Raw genomic sequence first — 15,673 nt, forward strand, 5'->3', positions numbered from 1 at the left:
GAGAGAAAGATTTATATCGAGAAACACAAGCGCACGCCGGGGATTATGTACTGCTCATTTTGCAGACCGGTCTTTTAGCTGCTTGTCTTATTATTTTGGTGAAGTGAATTTAGCGTTAAGCTACACAGTACACGTCTCACACTAGAAACCTATCCGTGGCCGTAACTTAAAGGTTTTACTTAAAGTAATTTGGCTGTGGATGGTCTACTGGCTACTGTCGGTTTATGCCGCGCAGTTTGCGCGGGTCTACTAGTTTAACTTTGTTTTATTCAGCATCGTTCATCTGAGTCAGCAAAAAAAGGCAGTCATGGGCAAACACGATCAGAAGAGAGACTGATTCTGCCCAGTTTTTCTGTTAGTGAATCTTTTAACAGGTAATGGTCATTAAAATAATAAAAAAGTTGCAAGCTCGGCCACACTCTCTGTACTTCATAGTTAAGATCTGAATATTAAAAAACAACTACAGTAAATCTGTTAAATGAGTTAATGAATTGCACGAATCAAGCAAAATCCCCTGCACAACTGCTAGTGCTATACCTGATTTACGTATAATTTTACCTATGATTTTACAACAGATTTACGTATGATTTACCTATACCTGATGCACTTTCTTGCACCTTGCTCCAAAGCTATTTTTACTGTAATTCTTACTGTTGTTACGGTATTCTTACAGTATTATACTTAATATGATATTATACCTAATTTGTTACTCTCCAGCTTTGAATTTTTAGGGATAATGTTATGCGTGAGACTGTTTTAGCAGAAAACGTGGTGGGCATGAAAACTGGGTTCCTCTCTACAACGTCAACTTACGGTAGTGCAGTTTAAACTTGGCATCGATATGTATGAAGCCTGAATCATCGTGTAAGATAGTTAGCCGGATACCGATTCAGCAGCCAGCCAATTCATATCGCGGCCAGTCTTCCGGTTATCCCGCTAGACGGTAAAATATTGGCATTTCGCTGAACTGCACATGGTACACGTTTCAAGTGGCTGATTGCATTTTTTCCCGAACTGCGCTCATAATTTCCAGCATTCGGGCTGGGTTGTGCGCAGCGTGGCATTTATGGAACATGTGCCTATTTCAAGTGCTTTCATATTGCCAATCACTTTGCCAGTGATCAAAACAACTCAAAACTTGATGGATAAATGTTATTATGGCCAAAGTACATCGGTATCTATTCGTTACAGCAACCATTAATATTACAGTAGCAACCATTAACATTACAGTGGCAATAGCGCATTAGCGCTAGGTTTAATTCCAAATTGTAGACTGTCTGGTGACAGCTAAAGGCTTAAAATACTTCTATGCATACAACCAAAAGTGCAGGACCCATTGACAGACTGGTATTAAATTGTCCATTGTCATCCATACAACAAAAACTCGCTAAGACAGCAACCATTAAAGCCGATAAGAAGATATTCAAACTGCAGACATCAAAAGAAGTGCCAGAGTTCGCCAACTTGGTAAGGGGTTGTCGTTGAGAAATCATCACCGGACATCGTAGGAATGTTTCCAAAAATCAACAATGGAATGGTTTTCTTTCGCACATTGTGTAGAAATCCCAGGTATACGGTAAAATGTATTTGCGAAAAATCAACATCCACACCTACAGCGCACGCAAATTCAGAGTGCGTCGCATTCGCAAGAGTAGTTGCAAAACCGGCCAGGAGAATGTAATTCAGCCACATCGAAAGCCAAAACATCGAAAAAGAAACTGCGGACCAAGAACGTTCTTAGCTGTCACCCTCGTGCCGGTCGACTTCGTGCGCTCGCTACTTTACCGTCTGCTTAAACTTTTTATTTCGGCGCAGATAAAAGCCACCTGATGCACTCCAAATCGCACAAACATCTGACAGCCGACCCAGATGACATAATTATTGCGTCTTATGGTCAGAAATGCAATAGTACAGCATCTCGTTAACCGAAACAAATCGAACGAAGGGAAAGCTCCTTTCAAAAACATTATTATCGCGGGCGGGACGTAAATCGCATCGGTAAGTATGGGCTAATAAATGATGAATAAAATCAACATCTGGTAGCGCATATGCTTTTGGAAAGCGGATGACGTGTTTCTGTATATAAATCCCGCCTTTCGTTCGAAGAAGCTGCAGCGGCCGAGCAAAAATCTTTTACTTTTGACTTACAGATACTTCGTGATTTAGGTTTACCTCTTCATCCGGGCATGGCTATTTGTATATTTTCTGACGAAAATGTTTAGTAAATACTGACAATGTATACTCTAACACAATTGTGTAACGTTCGTTGTCCTAAGAATACCTGATTGTGATTTTAACAGCAGCGTCTAATGGCCTTAGAAACCTCGCTGCCTTTCTTCATGTATAAATCATCCTCCCATCGGACGGAACTTCCGCTTTTTATTAAGCAACACTTGCAATACTGCAGAATACAAAACTGTGTAATTGTAACTTCATCAGCTATTAGCGCAATAAGGGCGAATACTCGTATACTGATCCGTTTACAGTAGCAGTCTATGGAGTCTACGAGTCGTAAAGCATTGAAAATTACTATTTAAAAATTTTGTGAATGTTGACAATGTATTGAAATTTTGTGAATGTTGACAATGCTTTTTACCGGAATCTGTGTATTCAGACACTGGGCTATGACAGTGTCGCAGTAGGCATAGTTAAACGGGAGAAAACCTAAGAAAACCAACTAACTAAGAAACCACTAATGGAAAATCGGAAAGCCTGTCTTCTATCCTGCTTTACTCATCGCCATTGACGTCATCATTATCGTCGTTATCCTTGTAGCATGCATCCAAAGCTGCGAAGGTGATAGGACTCAGTGCAGCGATGTCCAGCTGGCGAAGATCCATCGTATCCCATTCCTTAGGCGCATCACCAGGGCGCAGATGGTTGAACCTGCAAAACAAGGTTAAATGTTTGTAGTTATATTAGGAAGCAAGTAGCTGGCGGACGGGGTTATGTAAGTACTTAATGGTTTTCTTAACTATAACATAATTTCGTACTTCGTAGTCCCAATGATTATTCTGCACAAGGTACAGAACATATGCAGAAAATAAACATGGAAAAAATTAGAAAATCAGTACAAAAAATAATAACGAACTTGGTACAGTTTTCTTAAGTTGGTACACATTACACAGTAACACGAATATCATACCGACCTTTGCTTATTACACCTGCTGTGGTTGCACAGATAGAATACGGCCGGACGGGTAATAAAACTGTGTTAATTTTTTTTTGCAGTGCCCAGGAAGACCAAGCTCTTTTTGTCGTACTTTAAAAAATTAATTACCGTGGTATAAGCGCTGTGAAAATCCAACACTACCAAACCACGTAGCAACAGTCACCAGTACACATTTGCGGCTGCAAGCGTCTGCAAGTGCAGGATACTGTCGCGCCGAGAAGGGCAAAAATGAAATTAGTTTAATCAAGTGCAGTGGCTCACGCGGCGTGACTGCAGTGTCACTGTTTTCTACGACGCAAATATCCAAAAAAATGCTTAATGAATTCAAACTTAAAAAAAGAGTAGAATCCTTAACTGGTAAAGAACACTGGAAGAAAATGTGACAAGGAATTCGAAAAGACCAGGTGTTCTCATAACCCACTAGTTGTCGCTGAATCCCTACCTCTTACCATGCCGTTTCATTGACATTATACGAGGAAGATACTGTAGATTCAAATAAAAGCAAACCTCTAGACAGTCCAAGACAACTAAAAACGAAATAACAGAAGTAAAAAAAATTGTTTTAGGGTGCATTCGCGTGCTGTTACTAAAAACGATTCGAACTTAACTAATCGGGTTTTTGGTCTTACGCAGCTAGTACGTACAGGTACAGAAAGATGCCAATGCTGTTCCACTGGTCCGGATAGGCTACCGTTCGTACCCAGCGCGCCTGAATGTTTGTGACCTTTTCGAACACCCGCTGACTAACGGCCGGACAGTGGACATTGAGCGCCGCTAGAACGATGCGAATATCCGCATGTTGGGTGGCAGTTTCTACGGAGTGAAAACGTAGACACGGAATGATAACTGGACTAGGATCAATATCCGGATCATGCCTGCGCAGCAATTTGCTCTCCGAAAGGGGCAAAAACGGATGACCACCCCATCCTAACAGTTCCACCGCTGCCCGCCTGATAAAATCGGAAAACTTGAAGTTGATTAGCACCAGCTGTTCACACACCGCCATCAGGTCATACAACCCGTTGCACTCTAATATTCCTCTGCGATTACTGCAGAGGATGTCCAGGAACGGATAGAGCTTCGAAAGTGTATTCCGGCCAATGCCATTCTTAATAAAGATTGCACGCGGGCGAACACCTTTGATGGCTAATACAGCTGCGGTCAGCCTCATCCGTTCATCGAGATCGAATCCGTCGTGGAGATGGTTCCCATCCTCTGTCAACGCCAGTGTCTGCGTGCGCACCGAGATTACGCGGTCTAGTGTCGTTACCAGTTTGTACGCGAGATACTCAGCATATTCTGATCTTACGCTAGCATCGAGAACGTCTTTTGCATTCCCTTTTGGCAGGTCTTGTGGCTGTCGTTCGCAGTTGGTACAAAGATCGAACAGGATGTGTCGGTCGTTTGCGTGCTCGCAAGAAAGCAAACTCCACAGGGCGCATACTCTATAAAAATTAAAATGCACGTGTCACTCAAGACCGGAACAAAGAATTTCTAGATGAGGGAAATACTTAGATAGAGTTCTGAATAAAAAGATTCAGAAAAAAGTAAAAATAATTCATTTTGGGTCAGAAGGTTTCATGGCCTGACGGCCAGGAGAAAATACCACCATACCGGTCGAAATTGTATTGTCGAGAGATTTCATTATGCAAAGCTTCAGAAAGGACAAACTGGACGCAGAACAAGCGTAAATAAGATTCCAGGTAGATTATTTCGATAGAACACGACAGCAACGACTTGCCTGCGCGCCCAAAATTGTGATTCCACATCCAAATAGGAGTGTACAGAAGCCACGATCGGATGTGCAAGTTCACTGATGGACATTTCTTCAAAATCTGCAAAATTTATATACATCCTGCCAAAAAGCAAGATAAACCTTGAAATACTATCAAGTTTAAATTAGCGCATGGCCATTGATGGGAACACTGTTACACTGACCTTCGTTAAGCGCGTACCCGGAAGTCGTGTGCGTATCAACTGGATGTGTTTTCAGCTTCAGGGTGAGATAGTCATCGCAAGCTTGTCTCAGTGATTCTTCATCCCAAAAGATTGAAGTAATTCTCTTTCTGAAATCGTCTTTATAATCCTTCATTTCGGCGCAGATAAATGTGATGTCATCCAATCCCACTCGCACGAACATTCGACACCCGACCCCGATGGCACATTCCGTCTTAAGGTCAGCATTGCAGTAATGGAGCATCTCGTCCATTGAAATGAGTCGAACGGAGGAACAGTTCCCGTCACAAAGATGATTACCGCGGGCACGAGGAAGCACCCATCGGCAACTACGGGCTAATAATTGGGGAATGAAATCAACATCTGGTAGCACTTGTGCTTTGGGAAAGCGGATAACATGTTTTTTGTACAAGAATGCCGCTCTTCGTTCAAAGAAACTTTTCTCCTCTTCCGGCATGAAGAGCTTGCTGTACAAAAATCCCACTGTTAGTTCGAAGAAACTTTTCTTATGAATCGGCAGCTTTTCGGTGCAATGGTTCCAATGCACGATATGCTGACCATGCATCCCGTCAGGAATGTTACCAGTCAAAAGTACACAATGGAAAGGACTGATAATATAAGTGTCCACGAGAGTCCCTGGCCAGAAAACCATTGGGTCAGCATTAGTCCTCCGCAGCGCTATGTGCACCGACGAGCTTTGAAGAGGTGGCTGTAAAAAATGATGCGGCCAAAGATGACTGGAATGGATCCACTGAGCGCTGATGCTGCTGGCATCGAAGTCAACGTAGAAGTTAGGACCGTCAATGTCTTGAACGTATCCTAACCACCACTGGTCGTTATCACGCTGTACCAGCACCGTGTTCCCGTAGTTCAACTCAGGCAAACCCGTGAACAACTTGCGAAAGTACCGTGATGTCGCATTCATGATGTAAAATAGCCAAAAGTATTTATCCACACTTCACTGAAGTTGGCGAGTAAATCAAAAGATCACACAAATAAATGCGATTTTAATGCATAGTATCCTGTGACGGAATAAAGCCGATTATCCGAAAACAAGACGGGCGGATATATGGCAAGCATGAACACGATAAAACATCCAGGCGATATTCCCGGAAAAATCGAAACTCCATCCAGCATGGCAAAATTCAGGGAGCCAAGCAGGATGGTGGATGGGCTGTAAGCATTTTGCCACACAGGGAGTGTACACAGCATTTACAGTACTTATATAGCGCAGCATGTCCACATCCACGCGCGCGACTGCACTTTCATCTCATTACTCATTCACCACAGATGTACAAGGATCGATTTCCTTGTTCTACCACTCAGCCGTGTCGTCATGGGCTTTGGGATCAATGTGCAGAACATACAGCACCATTTTAAACTAAAGCATTTCCGATACTTATGCTCGTGTCGTTAGTTTCTAAAATAAGCAGTAATCTACTGTTTTATTGCTAAGAGGAGGAGGTAGCTGAAGAAGCACTTTCTTATAGAACTTCTAAAATAATTTGGAGAAAACGAATTAGAAATAAACATCTTTAAACATGTTATCTTTTTGTGACCTTCGGTTGCACGTCAGAACACACGTCCGAGTTTTACTAAAACATAGATCCATGTGCAGCGGCTGATGCGCCTGGAAATCGGTCCGGAAACAGGGTTTTACGGAAGGAGCCAGTTCCGCTTAGGGCATACCCATTACGGCAATATGGACGATGGCTATTTTGCCGCAAAATAGCCTTTCACTATTTAACCGCACACTGGGTCACAATATCCTCTTCGTTTTTGTCACAATTTGAGCTTCGGTCGGCTAATACACGGCTTTTTTTACTTTTTATTATTATCATTCTTATTAATTTTTCTCGGATTTTTTAGAATTTCCAAGCTTTTCTTAGGTGCCCAGTTTGTTTTTGCCGTGAATACCGTCTCATCTTGAGCACTAACGATTTTGGTGGGAGCGGCTCGAAGGGTTCCATCCCCGCATTTCTCATTTCTCGTGCTGGTTTGTAGGTGATAGTGAGTTAACTTACTTTTTCTGAGTGAATCTGCACTTCTCGTACTTCTTTTTCAGTTTACGCTATCAGTATTAAGCACAAATACTGCACGTATCGCCGCTGACCAATCTTTAACGTTAAGAACCAGCTGTGTTTGTCGAACACAACTGCAAATTCATTATGACCGCTTGAAATGGAAAAATTACGATAACAAATTACGATAAATTATAATGGGTACGAGTAGCAACAACTCCGTGCTCGAAGCAATTGCTGCAAGTATTGTAGTGAACAACACTTCCTTCCACTCAAGACAGAACACTTTGCTATTGAACTCTTGAAACGAATAAATTCGTCAATTTTTGAAATTTTTTAAACTTTTAACTGGGATTTTGGTTTCATGCAAAGGCAGCGGTACGATCGCCTTTAACCATCCCTCCCTTAAGTTTCACACAGTCATTACAAAATCGTTACACTCGCTACTAACTGCTTAGCACTTCATCCAGCATAGCACTACACCTCATTCAACAAGCGTGTTTGCCAGTTTCGTTTTGTGCTGTTGTCTGTATTTGTGTTCACATTCCATCATGTTATATTTAGTATGTATTTATTTTACTGTCCACTCTGTGAAGGGGCACGGCCCTCGCTCGAAGACAGTACTGTAAATTCTTTATTATTATGGCAAAATATAAACAACTAACTATTACGAGGGAAAAAAGGCCCAAAGATTTATCTTTTCGGATCACCCTTTATTTCAAATACATCCGCATCTATATATGGCAGAATTACAACAACTAATGCAGTGAAAAACTCCAGAAATCTATTTTTTCTAAATCCTACTCTAGCTGGTCTTTGTAGCATTCATCCAGAGCTGCGAAGGTGATAGGAGTCCACGTAGCGACGTCCAGCTGGCGCAGATCCATTGTATCCCAGTCCTTTGGCGCGTCACCGGGGCGAAGATAATTGAACCTAATAAGCAAGTTTTACGGCGTGTAACCAAATAGGTAAACCAAATAGCTGGCGGCTGGACAGGTATGAACCTGACTTGGTATACTCGTACGGATATTGTTCGCTTATAGTAAACTTATCCCTTCTTGTGTAGGCACACTAATGAAAATAAAAAAAACAGTACGTTAAGCGATAGCGATGCTGATGGGCATGGAAACACCTCGGTTTCGGGTCTGACAGTAACTGAGGCAACACTCGGTTTCGAGTGTTCGAGTTCGCAACAAAAACAGGTATCCAAAAAAATGATTCAACCGATTCAAAGTACGACACAAAAGCACGTTTTCCTGAACCTGCCAAACACACCGAAAGAAAAGGAACAAGGAATGAGAACAGGGGAGTGTAACACGACTCAACAGTAAGTCCGCACCTCCTAGCATACGCTTCTTTTTACGTCATGCATCACTGGGCAGCGAATATTCAAAAGCAAAAAAGACCCTTTTGTCAATTAAAGGCAGCTAAAATTAAAACAACAGTGCCAAATTATCAAATCAAGTTAGACTACTCGGAGTTATACTAATCATACTGAAATTATCTACCTAATCTGTTTTAAGGATCGGAGGTCCTACGCAGCTACTACACGTACAAGTACAGGAAAATGTCGATGCTATCCCATCGATCGTTTTCATAGGGTACCGTTTCTACCCAGCGCGCATATATGGCTTTGACCTTTTCGAACACCCGCTGACTGACGACGGGGCAATGGTCGTTGATCGCCGCTAGAATGATGCGTATATCGGCATACTGGGTGGCTGTTTCTACGGAGAGAAAGCGTAGACACGGGACGGTAATTGGATTGGGATCAATATCCGGTTCATTCCAGCGCATTAGTTCAACCTCGGAATCGGGCAAACGTGGTATAGCGCGTCCCACTAACTTCATCACTGTGCGTCGGATAAAATGGCTGAATGTACAGTTGACCAGCACCAGCTGCTCACACACCGCCATCACCTCCGACAACCCGTCGCATTCTATCAGTTTATTGGCATCGTCAAAACTGTCAAAAAAACGATCGACCTCCAGAAAGTGGGAGCGCGACCCCAGAGCAGCATTTTTAAGCATGATTTTACGCAGACGGACACCTTTGCTGGCTAGCACAGCTGCGGTGGTTTTCATTCTTGAGGCGAGATCGAACTCGTGGCAGTGATCCCCGTCATCTCTCAACGCCAGCGTCTGCGTTTGTGCCGAGATTGCTCGGTCTAGCGCGGCTACCAGTTTGTACGCGAGATACTCCTCGTATTCCCCTCTTACGCTTGTATCCACAACGTCATTTGCATGCCGTTCTGGCAAGTCTTCTGGTTGTCGGTCGCAGTTTGTGCACAAATCGAACAGTATATGCCGGTGGTTTATGGATTCGCGAGAAATCAAACTCCATAACGCACAGACTCTAGGAAACATAAATTTCATTCTAAGCCGGCATAAGGAATTGTAGGATGGGAAGAGATTCGAAAAGATAATAGTTTGAATCGAAAGAATTCAGAAAAATTGTAAAATTTTCCACCCCTCCTTCCCAGGCATTTTGGTCAATTTTCGCGGTTTTGATCAGATAGTAAAAAAGCCTGATGGCCAAAGAAAAGACTACCTTATTTCCTAAAGCTCTAGCTTTGAGAGATTTCATTATCCAGGGATTCAGAACGGACGCAAACTGCACACAAAACAACCCTAAATGGATTTCAATTACAGTAACTCAATAAAACAGGACTGCAGCGACTTGCCTACTCGTCCGAAATTGCGAATCCACATCCAGATTAAACAGTACAACGGCTATGATCGGATGCGTAAGGTCACTGATGGAAATTTCGCCAATACCTAAAAACTTTAGACAGCTTAGACTTAAGAGAAAAAAAAATGAAATGACTGATTTGAAAAATGATTTCACACTGACCATTCTCCAGCGCTTGCTGTGCAGTCGTGTCCACACGATTTGGCATTCTGGTCAGTGTGAAATAGCCATCGCAAGCGTATCTCAGTGATTGTTCATCCCAGAAGATTGAAGTGTTTCCTCTACTAAAAGGGTCTTCATAATCTTTCATTTCGGCGCAGATAAAAGTGATCTCGTTCAATCCCACTCGCACAAACATTCGGCACCCGACCCCGATGGTATACTGCGTCTTATGATCAGAATTGCAATAGTACCGCATCTCGTCCACCGAAACGTGTCGATCGAAGGGACAGTTCTCATCACAAACAGTATTGCTACGAGGTAACACCCATCGGCAAGTACGGGCCAACAAATGAGGGATAAAATCAACATCTGGTAGCGCATGCGCTTTGGGAAAGCGGAGGACGTGTTTTCTGTATACGAATCCCGCTGTTCGTTCGAAGAAACTTTTATCATCTTCCGGCATGAGAAGTTTTCTGTAGAGGAATCCCACAGCACTTCCAAAGAAACGTTTCTTATTTTCCGGCATCGGCAGCTTTTTAGTGCAATGATTCCGGTGCACGATATGGCGATCGCGCATCCCGTCTGGAATGTGTCCAGTCAAACGTACAGAGAAGAATGGACCGATACGGTGTTCCACAACAATCCCTGGCCAGAAAACCATTGGATCTGCATGGGTGCGCCGCAGCGCTATTTGCACCGAGGAGTCCATACACACGCCACCAGAAAAGTGGTGCGACCAGAGACGGCTGGAATGAATCCAGTGAGCACTGATGCTGCTGGCATCGAAGTCAACGAAGAAGTTAGGACCATCAATGTCCTGAACGAATCCTAGCCACCACTGGCCGTTATCACGCTGTACCAGCACCGTGTTACCGTAGTTTAACTCACGCGAGCCCGAGAACAACTTGCGAAAGTACCGTGATGTCGCATTCATGGTGTAAAACAGCCAAAAGTTTTTCTTCACAGGACACTGCAGGTTTTAGATAAAACAAAAAAATATCAGGCGAATTGACGGGAAATCGTCGGGAATCTACTGCATAGTATCAAGCCATAGAATAAAGCATAGTACGTATTCAAAATGAAGACGGGGGATAGGCTGTGTATCAAACATAAACAGGATAAAACATATCTGCGAAATTCCCAGAAAAATCGAAACTCCATCGAGCGTGGTAAAATGTGGGGAACCGCGCGGGATAGTGGATAAGGCACGCAAAGCGCCTTCAAAATGCCACACAAGGACGAAATACGAGTCTGTGCGGCACGCGGCGGAATTCCGATCGATTGAGCATTGTTGCAGCAGAAACTGTGGCTGTAAAGTGTATAATAAGGCCATCGTACGTAAGGGAATGTCTGATAGCAGCATCATGCCAGCATGCACCCATCCGCGCGTGCGACCGCACTTTCAACTCGTTACTCCTCCACTACAGATGTATCGATTTCCTTTATTTATGTACCACTGAACTGTGTTGTTACCGCCTTTTGGACCACGGTATTACCGTATACAATGTCCTTAAGCATTTCCGATAAGGTGAACTTTTATTGTAAGTTTCGATTCGCCATAGTTGCACGTCCAACTTCCGGCACTGAACCCTGAACTTCAAATTCGCATTGTGATAAGAAACTCTATTTTCAGGAACAAATTTCCATGTACAAGTCAATAATGGGCAGCGGGCTGCCATTACAGTTAGAATGTCAATTGTCAAACTCAAAACGAAACTTGAGCGAACATACCATCCCAGAAAAAGGATAACAGCTAGCAAAGTTTTGTGCTGGCGTTGTAAATAGTCAACATCCAGCAACTGTCCATTTGAACTTTAAACACATTGCAGCAGAAATACTTTAATAACCATGTCCCTGACTTGCTTCAGTCTTGAAAGCATCCATCCAGTGCCGCGAAAGTGACATGCGTCAGATCAGCAAGTTCCAGTTTACGGAGGTCCACGGAATCCCATCGCTGCGGAAGGTCTCCAGGGCTAAAGGTATTGAACCTGGCAAATAAAGAACAGCCAAACCAGTCCCTACTTAACGGATGAACAGATTGTCTACTTAGATGATGGGTTAAAAAAAGATTCAGTAATCTAAAGCTGATACTACGCACAGCTGCAGAAAAACGCGGATGCAGCTCCAGTCCTCCGGATAGGCCAAAGTGTTCACCCAGCGCGCATATATCGTTGTAACCTTTTCAAACACCCGCTGACTAACGGCCGGACAGTGGTCGTTGGCCGCGACTAAAAGACTGCGGGCCTGCTCAGTGGGTGTTTCCACTGGACGGAAGCGAAGACACGGAATGGTTACGGGGCATTCAGTACCGCTCGAATAATTCCCCCGCATCAGCGCCTTCTCTGACTGAGGCAAAACGGATGCAGCATCCCAGTCCAGCATCTGAATCGCGGCTTGGGTAATGAAATGCCGCGCCGATAGGTTGATGAGTACGAGCTTTTTACACACCGTCGTAATCTTCGACAGCCCACAGCATTCCCATTCTTCGCTAGGATGATGATGGTCAATGTTCAGGAAACGCGACTGGAAAGCGGTATCACGATCGGTGTTCTTCACTAGAACTACCGGAATCCGAATGCCCTTGCTGGCTAATACGGATTCGGTCGTGGTCACTAATGTGATGAGATCATAATCATCGCAAAAACAGTGAATCGATTCCATCAAAGTCAGCGTCTGCATTCGACTGGTACACATACTGTCCAACATGGCTCCCAGTTTATATGCGAGAAATTCAGCATAATCTTCTGTTTCGCTAATAACGGCAAAGTTGGCGCAGTGTTGTGATAAGGTATGTGGTTTCTTATCCCACATTGTGCCCGCATCAAACACGATGTGCCGATGATTCAAGTAATGGCGATAAAGTAATCTCCACAGAGCACAAACCCTGGTGGTTAAACAGCAGAGCAATTACTTGTGACGTACAGAGTGCAAAAGGGTAATACCGTAGTAGTTAGGCTTGTAAACGTAAACAACGCTGCAGTGGCTTACCTGCTCATCCGAAACTGGGAAGTTACATCCAGACACTGCAGTAGAGAAGCAAAGATCGGAAGCGAAAGTTCGGTGATGGAAATTTCTTGTATATCTGCAGATACTTGAGTCTGTCATTAGAAACAATTTTTAAGCAAAACGAAAGTACTGAAATACAAGGAAGAGTTAAGGGGATATACTAGTAGCGATTTGTAACATGCCAAACGCGGGCTGCGTGTCTGCGTAGTAAACAATTTTCAAGGTAGCCAGGCTACCTTGAAAATTGTTTACTACGCAGACACGCAGCCCGCGTGCGGTTGGGTATGCTTCGTATCTAACTATGGCGGCAGCTACGTGAATGGTGACTTCCGTCATTTTAAACATTTCGTTTTAGGCAGATTTGTGTTTCTGTTCAATTCTTTGTTTTTCAAAGCCCTCTCAGTTTAAAGATCATTTTTTTCTATTCTGGAAAGCGTAGTTACTGTAACTTCTCTGGGAACGAAGCAAAACCAGTATATCGCCTTAATCAGTTGAGTTCGGCACTGCCACACTGATCTTGCGAAAGTCCGTCCAGTGGAATCATGTCCCGATCCACTGCCTCTATTGCTACTTCCTCTGTCAAATAGTCATCGCAAGCTTTTTTCAGTGACTCTTCATCCCACAACATGTTGCAACCGGCTTCATTATCGTGCATTTCGGCACAGACAAAACTCACTGAGTCCAGTCCCACTCGCACGAACATTCGGCACCCCATTCCGATGAAATACCTCGCCTCACGGTGAGATTTGCAGAAAAACTGAACCTTGTCCACAAATATGCAGCGATGATAGCGACAGTTCGCATCACAACCATTTGTCCCGCGACCTACCACGAGTCGGTATGTATGGGTCAGAAACATCGGCAGAAAATCTATGTCTAGCAATCAGCTGTGCTGCGAGAAAGGGAATGATATTTCTGTACAGAAAGCCGGTAGACCGATCGAAGAAACTTTCCCCATCATCCGGCAATGGCTACTCCTTGGCACAGTGATTCCGATGCACGATTTGCTGCTGTGGTAGCCCGTGAGGATTGTCCCCGTTCAGATGTACAGCGTAAAATGGCTCTGGTTCACTGTCCGCAATGGTACCAGATCAATTCATCAGAGGTTCAGCTGGGGTAAGCCGCAGCGCCGCTTGAACCGAGGAGCCCTGATCCGGTTGATCATTAGTAATGAAATGGTGCGGCCAAAGACGGCTTGGGTGAATCCATTGAGCACTGATCCCTCTGGCATCGAAGTCCACGAAGAAATACGGACCATCAATGTCCTGAACGTAACCTAGCCACCACTGGTGGTTACCGTGCTGCACCAGCACCGTGTTCCCGTAGTTGAGCTCGCGCGAGCCCGTGAACAGTTTACGAAAATACAGTGATGTGGCGTTCATAATGTTAAACAACCGAAACCATCCATGATCCATGTATCCACATTTCAGTGTATTTAATGGCACAGAAGAAAGGATAGAATATAGACATGTATGTATCACTAATATTCATAACTATGATGAAACAGGCATTCGGGAATACGTAGGAAATTGAAATACCGTAGAGCATGGCAAAATTAAGATTAGCACAAGCATAATGAAGCATTGAGAGCACTGAGATTCGAATATGACAGCGAGACTTCGACAGATTGTACAAGACTGAGCACATGAATACCGCACGTATAAAATTGACGCGATCACATTTTCCTCGCATAGCAGCAGCAGCATCGCGGTCGCGATATATCGGGATCACGGATCAGTGCCGCTCTACAATAGCGCAGTATGCTACGAGTATATGTAGGCATAAAGTGCCCAGTCGCACACATTTGTATTGATTTCCTGTCTTTGCTGTACCGCTCATAAGACAATGAAACTTATAAAACACTAGCATTCTGGATACTGTATTGTCAGCTTTCATAAAGGGAAGATGGTACGCTTTTTTTTTACAAGCAGCTTGTACCAGTGCAACTGATTTTTTTTTATTTCGTAAACAGCGATTTCGTAAAAATGATATACTCTGTAATGGCACAACCAGACGCCTTCCACCGCTCTCTGTATTGCTGCCGTCGCCGGCTGGAGTGTGACGTTAGGGCTGAACTTGGCCCTCATGTACCGCGCCGGATTTAATATATATATGTATATATATGCATGTACTGCCCTAACGTCACACGCAAAGCGGGTGACGACAGCAGGGGAACGGTTGAAGGCGTTTAGTTTTGCCCGTTATGTAGGCAGAACAGAATGCTACATCCCCGCAGGCAAATTCAAGACGTTTTCTGTATCTGTTGTAATCATTTCGAATAGTTTCCGCTGCTTGTTAAATGTATAATGTAATGGTTCTTTTGTGACTGTTAGATTGTTTTTGTATTCGGCGATTCGCTCATCCAAGTTTAATACCTTCAGGGATACATACAATGTCATCTGAAGCAGTAAATGTACAGTGCATCTGTCCTCACTGCTTTACATTTGCATTTACAATGCAGTTTTTCATTTACATGCACATTTACAAGAACATTTACAAGAACATTTACAAGAACATTCGCATTACTGTACCATTGCCCTTGCTCCAGATGTTCGTTCATTCATTTTTCTCGAACACCTAAAGCAACGGCAATGACTGTACATTATATATTTTACGCGTACGTTGACATGCACATTCACGTGTACATAGCATTCACGTGTACTT

At 43.6% G+C, this 15,673-nt stretch overlaps 3 protein-coding genes across 4 annotated transcripts; all 3 read right to left on the reverse strand.

The window, feature by feature from the left end:
- Nucleotides 1-2,432: 2,432 nt before the first annotated feature.
- Nucleotides 2,433-6,307, reverse strand: LOC129600292 (uncharacterized). Its single transcript, XM_055498771.1, has 4 exons — nt 5,111-6,307; nt 4,914-5,007; nt 3,817-4,617; nt 2,433-2,886 (listed from the first exon to the last, which is right to left on the reverse strand). The coding sequence occupies exons 1-4, from the start codon at nt 6,051-6,053 to the stop codon at nt 2,730-2,732; spliced, it is 1,995 nt and encodes a 664-aa protein (XP_055354746.1). The 5' UTR covers nt 6,054-6,307; the 3' UTR covers nt 2,433-2,729.
- Nucleotides 6,308-7,846: 1,539 nt separating this feature from the next.
- Nucleotides 7,847-11,234, reverse strand: LOC129600293 (uncharacterized). Its single transcript, XM_055498772.1, has 4 exons — nt 10,004-11,234; nt 9,834-9,927; nt 8,705-9,505; nt 7,847-8,082 (listed from the first exon to the last, which is right to left on the reverse strand). Exons 1-4 carry the CDS (start codon nt 10,935-10,937, stop codon nt 7,950-7,952), a joined length of 1,962 nt encoding a protein of 653 aa, XP_055354747.1. The 5' UTR covers nt 10,938-11,234; the 3' UTR covers nt 7,847-7,949.
- A 338-nt stretch (nt 11,235-11,572) lies between these two features.
- Nucleotides 11,573-14,627, reverse strand: LOC129600298 (uncharacterized). Of its 2 annotated transcripts, none has more exons than XM_055498782.1 (4): nt 13,686-14,627; nt 12,992-13,101; nt 12,102-12,887; nt 11,573-11,991 (listed from the first exon to the last, which is right to left on the reverse strand). In XM_055498782.1, exons 1-4 carry the CDS (start codon nt 13,866-13,868, stop codon nt 11,868-11,870), a joined length of 1,203 nt encoding a protein of 400 aa, XP_055354757.1. In that variant the 5' UTR covers nt 13,869-14,627; the 3' UTR covers nt 11,573-11,867. The 2 variants fall into 2 exon arrangements, with proteins under 2 accessions (XP_055354757.1, XP_055354758.1); XM_055498783.1 differs by having other exon boundaries at nt 12,992-13,085; nt 13,453-14,627.
- Between the last annotated feature and the right edge of the window lie 1,046 nt (nt 14,628-15,673).

The sequence above is a fragment of the Paramacrobiotus metropolitanus genome, unplaced genomic scaffold, assembly GCF_019649055.1.
Source record: "Paramacrobiotus metropolitanus isolate TYO unplaced genomic scaffold, Prichtersi_v1.0 Parri_scaffold0000170, whole genome shotgun sequence".
NCBI classification, from domain to species: domain Eukaryota; kingdom Metazoa; phylum Tardigrada; class Eutardigrada; order Parachela; family Macrobiotidae; genus Paramacrobiotus; species Paramacrobiotus metropolitanus.